This window comes from Aspergillus aculeatus, assembly GCF_001890905.1.
Source record: "Aspergillus aculeatus ATCC 16872 unplaced genomic scaffold ASPACscaffold_17, whole genome shotgun sequence".
Lineage (NCBI taxonomy): Eukaryota > Fungi > Ascomycota > Eurotiomycetes > Eurotiales > Aspergillaceae > Aspergillus > Aspergillus aculeatus.
The window spans coordinates 283,999-296,344 of NW_017962992.1; the positions used below are offsets into that span (position 1 = coordinate 283,999).

General features: G+C 51.5%; 4 protein-coding genes across 4 annotated transcripts; 3 read left to right on the forward strand and 1 right to left on the reverse strand.

Annotated features, from left to right (window-relative positions):
* Window positions 1–814: 814 nt before the first annotated feature.
* Window positions 815–3,009, forward strand: ASPACDRAFT_1882985 (carotenoid oxygenase family protein; the record flags this gene model as incomplete). Its single annotated transcript, XM_020198306.1, has 7 exons — window positions 815–1,052; window positions 1,139–1,381; window positions 1,440–1,474; window positions 1,539–1,601; window positions 1,643–1,741; window positions 1,791–1,942; window positions 2,061–3,009. 7 exons carry the CDS (start codon window positions 815–817, stop codon window positions 2,656–2,658), a joined length of 1,428 nt encoding a protein of 475 aa, XP_020052522.1. The 3' UTR covers window positions 2,659–3,009.
* A 1,008-nt stretch (window positions 3,010–4,017) lies between these two features.
* ASPACDRAFT_34652 (putative cholinesterase) lies at window positions 4,018–6,252 on the forward strand (the record flags this gene model as incomplete). Its single annotated transcript, XM_020200061.1, has 1 exon — window positions 4,018–6,252. One exon carries the CDS (start codon window positions 4,018–4,020, stop codon window positions 6,250–6,252), a length of 2,235 nt encoding a protein of 744 aa, XP_020052523.1.
* A 1,607-nt stretch (window positions 6,253–7,859) lies between these two features.
* On the reverse strand, window positions 7,860–9,236 carry ASPACDRAFT_81438 (uncharacterized protein; the record flags this gene model as incomplete). The annotated part of the gene is made up of 1 exon (XM_020205872.1): window positions 7,860–9,236. A coding segment is annotated over one exon (1,377 nt), but the record flags the coding sequence as incomplete, so codon positions are not given.
* A 2,216-nt stretch (window positions 9,237–11,452) lies between these two features.
* Window positions 11,453–12,293, forward strand: ASPACDRAFT_81439 (uncharacterized protein). Its single transcript, XM_020205873.1, has 3 exons — window positions 11,453–11,566; window positions 11,618–11,828; window positions 11,913–12,293. Exons 2-3 carry the CDS (start codon window positions 11,722–11,724, stop codon window positions 12,070–12,072), a joined length of 267 nt encoding a protein of 88 aa, XP_020052525.1. The 5' UTR covers window positions 11,453–11,566; window positions 11,618–11,721; the 3' UTR covers window positions 12,073–12,293.
* The last annotated feature ends 53 nt before the right edge of the window (window positions 12,294–12,346 follow it).

Below are 12,346 nucleotides of genomic sequence, written 5' to 3' on the forward strand. Positions count from 1 at the left end.
CATGCTTCTGCCCAAACAGTGAGAGCATTCCCCAGCCTGAGTGGAAGTAATTGACCTGTACTGTCATTCTTTGTTTACCATTAGTTCTTGTTCACACTTTCTCTCCCACGTACAACGACATCGCAAGCTCTTGATACCCAGGTCCAGACGTTTGCAACGCAGGAGAACATAAGGTTCTCCCTAGGCACAGGTGATGACAGCAATGGGTATGTCTTCGGTTCTTCATCACAGAGAGAGAAATCATAGAGCAATTGTCAATAGTGAGTACTCTTGGTCTATCTTCACGTGGCGCTCTTCAAATCTTTTCCCTAGGTTCTATACACATCGTATACCTTCAAATGGGGAAGCTCGACTTTCCCAGAAAACATCCGATCATGAAAGTTTCGAATCATATAACGACGCCAGTATCCCACGCTGCCTAGCACTCTTCATGGGAGCGTGGCTTGGCATGAGTTAGCGCGATTGAGTTCAGCCAGTCGGCGTTGTTTCCCATCGAATTGTGAGCTGTCCTGCTATAATATCTTGTGTGAATCAAGGTTTTGACCCAGTTCTCCAGGAATTTTGCGTGGCTGAAATGAGCCTTGATTGCCAATTTCTCAAGCTCTCGTATTACCACTATGACTTGCTCGATCGCGGTCTTGAGCAGGACCTAGATGAGCCGGGTGGTCAGAACATGTTGGAGGGATATATCATGGTTCTCTTCACCGTGTCCCATTTGGGGCATTCAATGCCGCTTGCACAGACACAATGGACAAAAAAAAAAAAAAAAAAAAAAACCGTACGCTCGCGTCTTAGCCTGCTCTTGGAAGCATTGATGCCTAACGAGCTGACAAGTTTGAGTTACCATGCCGGGAACTATGCTCCTATTCACACTACCCTGAATCTCCGGCCCTGTCCGTCTGAAGGCGCGATTCCCGAGGAATTTTTCGGAGGGCAGTATGTGCGCAACGGAAGCAAACCCCTCCAGGTTGATACTAGCCGAGGCTTCCATTGGTTCAACAGTGATGGGATGCTCACCAGCGTGTTCTTCGAGCGCATCGCGCAGGCCCCCGGTGTCCGCCCTGCTTTTGTCAATCCGTCCGCACTGATGTACATGACGCTGTTGCAAGATATCCCCGAATCCACCATGTCACGCTAGGCGTGACCACCCTGATCAGTCCGAGATCATCGGTGCTCAGCGTGCTGATGGAGGTCGTACAAGCGATGGCTCTAATTGTTGCCTCGCTCTGGGGTCTCATCGCTCGGCCCATCCGGCGTACCAGCACTTCCAACACAAGTGTTGTGCATAATGATGATCAAATACTGGCCACGAACGAGACGGGCCCTCCTATGCGTGTTTTTCTGCCGTCGTCGCTAAAGACTGTCGGCTGGTTCACTGGTAGTAGAGCGGAAGGAGAGTCTACATGAGAAACCTCGTCTATACTTTGGCGGACCGGGAGTGGAGGGCTTTATCAAAGAAATGACAACGGCTCATGTAGGTAGCCATTTCTCACGATGAGATCAGAAACATGCTCATCAACATCAACTCGCCCTGTTAGCCCCACGTTGACCCTCAGACGCAAGAGATGTTTCTCTTCCATGCAACTTTCCTAGCCCCGTTCGTCACTTACTCGATCATACCGGCTAAAGCTTCTCCAACCAGACTCTTTGTCTCAACCAGCCCGAACCGGGATTTCAGGGAGGTGAGATCATGCATGACTTCGGCGTATCGCGCAAACACACTGTCATGATAGATATGCCTGTGTCGTTGGATTCGTTCAATCTTCGTGGGAAACCGGCACGTTAGTGAGTACAACTGGCGTGGCCAGACACGATTCGGGGTGTTTCCCCGGTACGAGCCCGAGAAGGTAAAATGGTACACCTCAGCGCCCTGCATGATCATGCACACCGTCAACACCTGGGATGAAGAAACCTTCAACGGCACGCGGGTCCATCTGCTTTTGTGCCGGATGAACAGTGCTGCTCCTCTTTACCATACGGGCGGCTTGGAAGCTCCAAACATAAGCATTCCAACAAGCCCAGAATGCCGCCTATACTACTATCAATTTCCCCCACGCAAGGAGGCCCAAGCAGATCTCTCATCAGTGGGCATTATCTGCGATTCCCTTTGAGTTTCCACACGTGCCGCATCGCCTCCAGATGGCACCGACTCGCTTCGTTTATGGGAACTCGATGCGGACTGGAGACTTTGCGGAAGCTTGTATTAGCAATGTCAAGGTTGAATGTCTTGTGAAGATCGATGTGGTGGCTCTGCTTGCGCGAGGCCTCGCCGACCCTCCGTCGCAGGTGGATGGTTGTGTTGACCAAAGATCTGTCGCCGAAGTTCTCATTTCTGATGATCCAAATGATCCCATCAAAGTCTTTGCTTTACCTGATGGATGGTACGCGCAGGAGTGCTCGTTTGTTGCTCGCAAGGATGGTCAGTCCGAGGACGATGGGTGGCTCGTCACCTACGTGTACGATGAATTGCAGCTCGATGAAAACGGCGCAGCACCCGAGACTTCTCAGAGCGTGTTGTGGATTATTGATGCCTTGGAAATGAAGGAAGTCGTGGCTCGTGTGCTCTTGCCGCAGCGTGTACCGTATGGGATGCATGGTAACTGGTTTCCTGAGGAGCAGATTCTGGGGCAGCGAGAGGTGGAGCGTTTCCGTAAGTGAGTTGCAGTGGCCTAAAAGCATTTGGACTCTTAGCATATGCTATTCATAGTCATACTTGTTGGTTTGTACTCGCGGAGTTATCTGTCGCAATTGTTATGTTTGTTGTTTGTTTGTTTGTTTGTATGTTTGATGGTCAGGTACGAGGCACAATTCGGTCAAGACTCAAACTCCTGCCAATCTCCAACTGTTCCTCTCCACCTCTCTTTGCTTCACCGAGCCATGACACGACACGATCATCACTACCTATCAAGTATACATGGCTTAGACTTTTCGCTTCGTCTCCTGGGACAATCAACTTCTTTCTGTAATCGACTAAGATCTGGTGATGCAGTGCCACTGCTCAGCCCCGACGTCTTTGGGCCTGCTTGCGGGCCGGAATAGTCATGCCATGAGTTATACTTCTCTTGACACGGTAATGGGGCCCTTATAAGTTCCAGCTACAGCTGCACGTTTCCTCCTAGATAGCTAAGAAAGCCAATGTCAGAGAGGACCGCTCTGAAGACTGCTGCATACACTTTGCATGCTCAATCGAGACGTCGCTCACTCGAGCAACAGCGATCAGCATCTCCTCAATCAGCGCCGCGACAAGAGAGAATTATTATCGTTCCAGGATGGAGGCTGTATGACTGACATCAACACTGTCCACCAATCGGTATTTACACCCAATATCCCAAACAGCTTTACAGGCATAGTGCCTGGACTCCAGTCTTGATCTAATCCGAATCTGGAGAACCTTGAGATGTGGCGCCATAAAAACATCGAGCCAAGGTGATCTAGCCGTTAAGCTGCTCGGTGGTTGAGCTACATTGGCCTCCACAATCCCAACAATTGCTCGGTGGTCTACATAAATACAAGCACTTGCCTATCGGTTGCCGGATGTCGCGAGTCCCTCGGAGGGGATTCCGCTTGCCAAGGATCCGCTCCCCAGTTTACTTTGCCGAAAGAACCATTCAGATTGTTCCCCTCGGCTAGATAGAACCAATTGGCCTAGCAAAAGAATATTCCATGACAACGCCAACGTCTATGGTCTGCGTTAGCCGGTTCCGCCACATCCTACTGCTGGGTAGATCCGGCCAATCCGCATTATGTAACTTCATGGTCAATCCAAGGTACCCCGGATTTCGCTTCTAGGTCTCTCTCACCTACTGTCTATGCTGCAGTCCAGCTTCGCTTCAACTCTGAACCCACTGTTGTCCGCTACGTATTGCCGTTTTGATTGCTCCGAGAAAATGAGAAAAAAACATGCAAGAGCCCAATGCCCTGGCCAAACCCTGCGGTCTAGCACTATAAAAAGATAGCTGGCGCCCTGGGTTTTCCTTGCAAATCTCCATTCAGTAGTCGTATCCGTATCTCCTCAAGATGCAGCTTCAAATTCTTGCGGGGACCCTGCTGCTGGGCCGTCAAGCTCTTGCAGTGCCAGCTCCACTAACGACTGGCAAAAGCCATGTCCCCAACATTGACTCTTTGGGTACTCTCCAGGCCCTGAAGTATAACGACTTAGGCCCTCAGAATAATGGTACAGCCGCAGTTCTTGTCCATGATCGTCTCTCGAGTTTCGAAGCAGAAGCCCGGTGCCAATCGATTGGAGAAAGACTTTACCAAGCGCAGGAGATCTCACAGGTCAACAGCACAGAGCTAGCATACCAGCTTGACTATCTCGTTCATGTTCAGGACGTCCAGCCCAATGAAAGGTTATGGGTTTCTCAGGCTACTCACAACGATTGCCGCGCCTTTTCCCTTGAGCATAAGAAGCTTGTGTCGGTGTCCTGTGGCTTTCAATTGCCCGCTCTGTGCACCTCCAGTGTTCCCCCTACGACGGACCAGGATAGAACAGCTGTGAACTCATCCAAAATCTCCATTGAATCCGATGGGTATCGCATGACTGGCTACCGTGACGGACGGTCGTTTCGCTTTTTGGGTATTCCTTTCGCCGATGCTCCAGTGAAAGATCTGCGCTTTGCACCACCGCGCCCATACTCCGGGCCCCGTGATATCGATGCAGCGAAGATGGCCAACTCCTGCATCCAATCCGTGTCAGGCTTTGGCACCTTGGATAATGGCGGCATATCCGAGGACTGTCTCTACCTGAATGTCTACACCCCTATCCTCCCTGCGAAGACAACCAAGCACTCTAAGCGCAAGCCTGTTGCAGTCTACCTCTATGGAGGTGCGTTCACCGAGGGGACCTCAGCGATGGTGGACTACGATGGAGGCAACTTCGCCAGCCGCAACGACATTGTCGTTGTCACGCTCAACTACCGCGTCGGCGCCCTAGGCTGGCTCACTATCGGCAACTCAACGACCGGCAACTATGGTATCCGGGATCAGATCATGGCCCTGAAATGGGTCAAGCAGCACATCAAGGCATTCGGTGGAGATCCTGACCAAGTCACTATCTTTGGCCAGTCTGCCGGTGGCCAGAGTGCGATTGCCTTGCTTTCTTCGTCCGCAGCCCAGGGCCTCTTCAGCGGCGCCATCGTCCAATCCGCCCCTGTTGATCTGCCTTGGTTCACGCGCGGAGTCTACACCGACATCGTTACCCCTCTCATCTCCAGTGCCGTAGGCTGCAATGGGACCACGTCTGAGAGCACTCTACTCTCTTGCCTCCGCTCTGTTCCAGCGAGCAGGTACCTTGACAATAGCACGGAGTTTGAGGCCGCCACAGCCGCTAGCGCTAAAGCCCTCGCTACCGGCTGGCTACACTCCAGCGACCTCCTCGCATCCATCGAGCCCATCCTCCCAATCGTCGACGACACCGGAAGCGGCGTCATTGACGATCAATTCCACACCCTTCTCGCGGAGGACCGCCTCCCCAACCGTGTCCCCGTCATTTTCACCACCGTGGCCGACGAGGCAGCCCTCTACGTCGACGCCGAAGTCACCCAGAGCATGGGATCTTCCGAAGTGGCTCTGGCGGAGATCTTCAGTCTCGCCTACCCTTCGTCGCTGGCGAAAGCCCTGATCGCCTCCGATGCCTTCTCCACGAACCCCAACGCCACCGACAGCGTCCGTAATGTCGCCGCCGATGCCCTTACCCACAGCGAATGGACCTGCCCGCAATCCTACCTGTTGAACCTGGCCACCGCCAACACAACCACCAACACCACCCTCCCCGAGAAACAATTCCCCCACCTCTACCAATTCTCCGTCCCACAAGGCCACATCCAAACCACCGTCGGCACGCCCGCCATCTGTTCCCCCAACCAAGACAAGAACGCTACTTGCCACTCCTCGGACGTCCTCCTGGTCTGGGGCACGCTGAACAGCAAGACCCAAAATGTCGCCCCCTACTACGGCCCCATGGACATCCAGCACTCGCAGCTCCTGAACGACATCTTCGCCTCGTTCTTCCGCACCCGCAACCCGAACCCCGATGTCGAGGCCCTGCAGCTCCGCGGCCCCGCCTACCGCTACTCGTATGAGACCTTCGGGGCCCGCGGCTACCGCATGCCCGAGTACCGCGGCAACGAGGATCCGGTCGTCGCGTCGCTAGGCGTGGTCCCGGGCGTCACGGTGAACCCGGGGCGGACGGCCAAGTGTAGGGTCTTCGAACAGCAGGGGTTCACCTTCCAGAAGGCGGAGTTGACCGTTTAGCTTTGATTTTGATTGGGGCTTGCTGCATATATATTGGCCTCATGGTAAATCATATGAAGATTTGAGCAGCGATGGATGTTTGAGTAGGGTCGTTAATGCTGATGACAGATGTAGATCTGATGATGTGATGTTTATTTGGTTTAGTCGAGTCAGTGCTAGTTTACTTAATGCGCCGGTAATGACGATGTATAGCCCGTCCACAGTACACTACCCCGGTCACAGCGAATAGACTATAGTAGATCCTGGGGGGATAGCGACGAGGTTTTAATGCAGCCGGAGATACAATCATCACTTTACCAGTGCGATCGATCGATCGATCGATTGATCGATCGATTTGTTCGTTCGCACATCAAACTACCGAACAGCAATCCGGCCGCAGGTCCGGTGCTCCGTCTTTCCTAATCTTACTTGATTATAACGGAGCCTATATACAACTGCTATGTCTATCGACAAAGCTAATCCAGGTCTCTCTTCTAGTATCTAAATATCAAGCCTAAAATTGCACCTATACTTGATGATACTCTATACAATTACCCAGATTTTATAGTACTAATCTCTTTTGAAAATCGCTTGATACAGTAACTACCCTTTCACCGCGACCTTGTGAGTAAATAAGCCCTTAACTCCTGAGAATCTAGAGTTTTACCTTATATCTTACAAACAGAACTATCTATAGTATCCTACCCTGGTAAGATTGGGCTAGCTACCTTGTTAGGGATTAATGCCACAGTTTGCTAGTCGGTGTCTCTAGCCTATCTCCAACCCGGGAAATAAAATCCGAAACTCATACAAGGACTACACTACTACTACATACTAGGTAGAGATCTTGCTGGTTTAAAGCTACCACTTTTGACGCTCTTACCTAACCAGTCACGATACGCAGCTAGGCCTACCCTACAAGTTTGTTTACCGATCGCAGCACATGTATGCGACGCGGGATCTAATCGCCCTTCAGGCCTTTGCCGGTGGGTAGGCATCGACAATCCCCCGATACCTTTCCCTCCCGTCTGCCGGAGCCACTACACCTTATTTATAGTTACATATTCTTGAAATTCCTTGGGTATAGAAAGCACCGCACATCGTCATAACCACATTCCAAGTACAAAATGTACTATTGTTTTCTACTCTGCTAATATCCATAACAGATTAATAGAGTATATCAAATCTAACAGCGCCCGGGGCCCTTTCTACTCTTGCAGATTTCAGAAGCTTATACTGTCGTAACGTCGTGACATCATATAGTTAAGTGGTGGGTCTTCTCCAGCTCAACGCGGGAAGAGAGAGGAAACGAGGCGATATGTATATCAAAAGAATACCAAGCGCCGACGTGAAGAAAACCAGACAAGCCCAAATGCTCTATTACCTAGAAACCGAAACTGAACCTTTATGACTCTTTGCCATACGCCAATGCGAATGTCAATGTCGATACTGCTATGCCTGGCAATGCTCATCGTGCAAGATAAAGGTTGGATTGGAGGAGAGGGGGTAATGTTAGTAGATTCCGAATATAACCGTGGTTGATCGTGGCGAGGATCAAGGCTACTTCTCAGATGAGAAACAACAGCCCTCGCGAAGAGGGAGATAGTGTCTTAGTCCCGCCCAACCTTTTATCGATCATACATAGACCGTCTCGATCGAACAGGGTATTCCATGTCTGGCATACCCACTGGAATGCCCCTCGTGGGCGGTGGAACAGGGTTGGCCCATCTCGGTGACCGGTATGCGCCTCCGTCATCTCTCCCAGAATATCGCGCCGTGTGGTCGGAGACACCGGGGTTAGGGTATCCTGAATTTGCATTGGACGCTCGGTAGCTTCGACGAGCCTCGTCGACAGGGACGCGCATGTCACTGTCAGGGTGGGCACGTCCGACGTACGGGTGAGTACCGTTCATGTTCATATAACGAGGTGGTGGTGGTGGTGGTGGATGTGCATGAGAATGAGGATGGGAATATCGAGGTAGTTCTTGGTTGATCGGCATGACGGGAGGGTCGTTGAAGGCAGTCTCGTAGAAGACAGGGCCCGGGGTCCGGGGATGCATGATTGGCTCTTCGGCGTATGCACGTGCCGGGCGGGTTCTGCGACCCCCATCGGAGTCATATGGTCGCCCTGAGTGAGAGTTCAACGTGTCGCGGTGGGTATAGGTCCGTCGCTGCGCTTCAGGAGAGAGATCACGCGGGGGTTTCCGTGCATACGCCTCATGTGAATGCCGACGGGTACGGGAGCTGTGTGAATGCGAGGGACGCAGATGACGGTTGTTATAACGGTTGGCCGCTTCTTGTGCTGCAGCTATTGAATCCTCTGACGAGGCATCTGAGGGGCTATGACCCGGCACAGTAGTTGGGCTGACTGGGCGTGAGAAGGTGGGCCCGCGTTCTCGTCCTCGGGCCTTCGGAGATGACTTAGCCCACATTGGTGGCGAGGGCGCCCGAGGTGAGGGCGACGCGAATTCTGGGGGAGGTGGCGGTGGACTGAAATAGGTGGATTGTACTCGACGCGTCGATGAGGTGGGAACCTCCCCGCTGCGGCGCCTTTGATGACGGCTCGAAGGTGCTGGTTCTTCCGGAGCGACATTGGCACGCTGCGCAGTTGTCTTACGGCGACTGGGAAACGCTCTTTTCTCCTTGGGGGACGGAGCCTCGTCCTTATGGTGGTTACTGAATTGAGAGTGGTAGGTACCAAAACTCGGAGGCGATGCACGGAGAATGTTCTTCTTCACATAGTCCATCTCAAACCGTCGGCTGACTGTCTCGTGCCACTCCACCATTTCTGGGTCTGGCGATTCGGGGAAGGCTTCGCGGGGAATCGTCTTCGGAAATGTGCCGCCGCTAGGATTTTCAATATCCCAAAGCTCGACCGCATTCTGAAGGTATCGGCAATGTTCGTCCGGGTCTAACAGCAATTGGATTGTTTGCCATCGTACGAAGCCGTTGGGTTGTAGAGCGGGGATTGCGGGGGGTTTGTATGCATCGTTTGTGGGTTGGATACTATGGAAGCAGCCGAGACGCTGGTAGATAAAGGACAGAGCAGAAGGCTTGGTTTGGAGAAAGAGCACATCGTAATTTCCACCGACCTTGCGGTAGAAAGAGGCCAGGCGTTCGGGCGTGAGATCAGCCGTTGCGTAATCGTCGAAAGACGACTATTGAGAAGCCAAAATTCAGCTTTTATTTTCCGGTCGCATACAGTGTCTCAAGCTCCGACTTACAATTTTTTGAGCGATTTCCAAGCAGAGCTGTTCAAGGAGCGGGGCTGGACTCTTGTCCGAGTTGATCAACACTCCCCAGAAACTCGCGCCCGGATCATGGGCGGAACACATGGCCTAGCTACTGGGATTGGGCGCACGGGAAGGGCATCTGGCAGCAGCAGCAGCAGCAGCAGTGAAACAATGAGCGGAGCATCGATGGGACCGCTGAGGTAGAAGAATGGGGAGGGAAAAGCAAGCGGGAGGGGCAAGGCTGAAGAGAGACGTTCAGCAGACTGAGCGACAAGGTGAGTGAGTGCGTGAGTGAGTGAATTGAGTGATGCTGTAGGCCGGCCAGCAGCACCTTGCGATCCGCCTGGCGCATTGAATCCGGTTTAGTGCGCGGTCAGTCAGTTCGAAATGACAGGCAACGCCCGGGCGGTCAGGCACCCATTCGCTGATGCTCCACTGCGGGAGAGCCCAAAAGAGAGAAAATGGTTCAATGCTGTTGTTTGTTGGCACTGTGAGAGTGTGAAGTCGACAACTCAATCCGCCTCATCTGTAAAGAACGCGGAACGAATCGAATGAGGGTGGAGAACGGAGGGATTTGATGCTGGACGAAAGCCGATGCAAACCAGATCCATGATGCTGCATGAAGCCCAGTTGGGGAGAACTAGCACAAGCCAGCCAGTCGAGATTCTCCGAATACGTACCGTACCGTACAGTGGTATACCTACCACAGCACCTGGTTGAAGGGACTAGACTACTAAAATTGAATGAGTGGGTGAATGCTTCCCCCCGCAGGTGACCGACCAGACAAGCAGCGAAAGGGGGGAGTAGGGAGGGAAGTACAATGACGGACATTCCACGGCTGTATCACCATGCGTCATCAATCATTTTTTTGCTTTTGTTTTGTCTTTTTCTGCATAAACTTTGCCTCGAGTGCTTCTTCATGCTTGGTGAATGAGAAAGAGAGAAGAGGGAGAGAGCCTGGAGAGTTTATGGGAGAGAAGAAGTGGGGAAGTACTGATGAGAAGTGAGTGGTTGTTGATGATTTGGGGATCGGCTGCTCAACCATGGGGCTTCTATTCCTATCAACACCTGAGGCATACATTTCCCCCTACCTCCACCATCAAGTCAACTTAACCATTCTACGAGTTCATCAGGAATAATTTGAGTAATACCCACTTCACTATAGCTGACCACCAAGATGCACGAGACTTAGGGGTGGTGCGGAGGACGCAGGTACCTCACAGGCGCATAAGTTACATCACATGCCTGAACCAGGGCCAGGGGTCAGTCAGTCAGTCAGTTAACTAGCTAGCTAGCTAGATAGTTAGCTACTACAGTGACTAACTACTGTACGTACCTACATACGGATGCTCTTCAATGGCATTGAGATCACCGCGGGTTCTTCCGTCTAGGTTAGTGGCTGCAAATGATCCGCCCGAACAAGATGCATAGTTCGCCCCCTGTGGCACTCGAAGACCCTTGGATCAGAAGATCAGTGGGCTGACTGGGTCAAGGAGGGTCAATCAATAACGATAATAATAATAATAATAATGAATACTGTACAGTAAAAAAGTACATCACTGCTATCTACTAGGTAACTTACAATCTATGTGTACTATCTATTGTGTACTCACATAGCTAATCACTCTATTCTTAGGTTGTGCAGAAGAGTTAAGTTGCTCATTCTTCCCCCCGGGAAATCCCTTCATGTACAATGATCCATTCCTACTCCATGATTGGTCATGACAAATTGTCAGAATGAAATCTCCAAACAATAATTGGGAGGAGGTAACACTGCATTGGACGCTCATTGCATTCCTCCCGCCATTCCCGCCTGGAACCATAGGATTCCGAGTAACGGGGTTCATTGTTTGAATGCCCTCCCCTAAGTAAACAGCAATGTAGTCGCCTGGTCTCGCTCGTATCCCTCTCATACCCAAATCTCTATTCTACTCCTACACGATCCATCTGTTTGTTTCTCATTGTAACTACGAGCCCCAACTTGACCGAGAAAACACCTCTCCTTACCCTACCCTTTGATTCTTCCTTCTTTTCCCTCGTGTTTGATTGCAGAGCTCGCGTAGACCAGCAGCTCGAAGATCTTTCCAAGGGGCAGTGACCAGGTACGTTCTTCCCTCATAGCTGCTGAATCTCATGCTGATTGTGCGCTATAGGTCGACCATCGGCCCCGTCCTCTCGTTTGTCATTTGACCTGGCTCGTGTTCCGACCTTTTCGAATCGCGCTTCAAGCCCATGTCTACCGATCAATAAACGCAAGATGGCTCAAAATCGGGACCCAGCGTTCTGGCGACGCTTCTCCCTTGCCATCCACCTGGATGAGGAATCCAAGGCTTCCACCCCAGAAAAGGAAGTCACTATATGGTCGTATGTTGTCTCGCTATTCCTGTTTCAAGTTCTCGCCGAGGGTCTTGTTGCTTGTCTCGTATGCTGATCGTCTGGTTCTCACAGGGATAACTGGATCAAGGGCCAGGAAAGGAAACGCAAACGAACCATCCTCTGCGGCTTTCTGATATTCTTCCTCATTGCGCTGTTCGTTGTTGGCGTTATCGTGGTGGTCGTTTGGCTCAATGCTCATCACTGGCTACGGGAGACATCGAGATCAGCTTGATGTAGTGGCAGATAAGGGGTTAAGGATCTGGGTCGAGGAAAGAGGTATCTTGTGAATATGTGTTTTCTAGCTAGGCATGAATGAGCGGGCCTCATTTCGGTTTTGTTCTCATATTCTCTCGTTCTTTTGGCGGCGGGCTGGGGCTGGCCCTGTTGCAATATCCCCAAATAGCTGACAACCGTCGTTGTGATAAGTATTGTTACGATGAATGTTGCATTCACATGAAATCGCTTATTTCGCTTTTTGCTGCGATCTCCCGTTGGTGATCTTTTAG

What these genes read in the sequence shown, in the direction of transcription:
- ASPACDRAFT_81439 (XM_020205873.1), top strand. Translation starts at nt 11,722, where the DNA reads ATGGCTCAAAATCGGGACCCAGCGTTCTGGCGACGCTTCTCCCTTGCC. An exon ending in AAGGAAGTCACTATATGGTC is followed by an intron (nt 11,829 to 11,912) that starts GTATGTTGTCTC and finishes TGGTTCTCACAG; the next exon opens with GGATAACTGGATCAAGGGCC.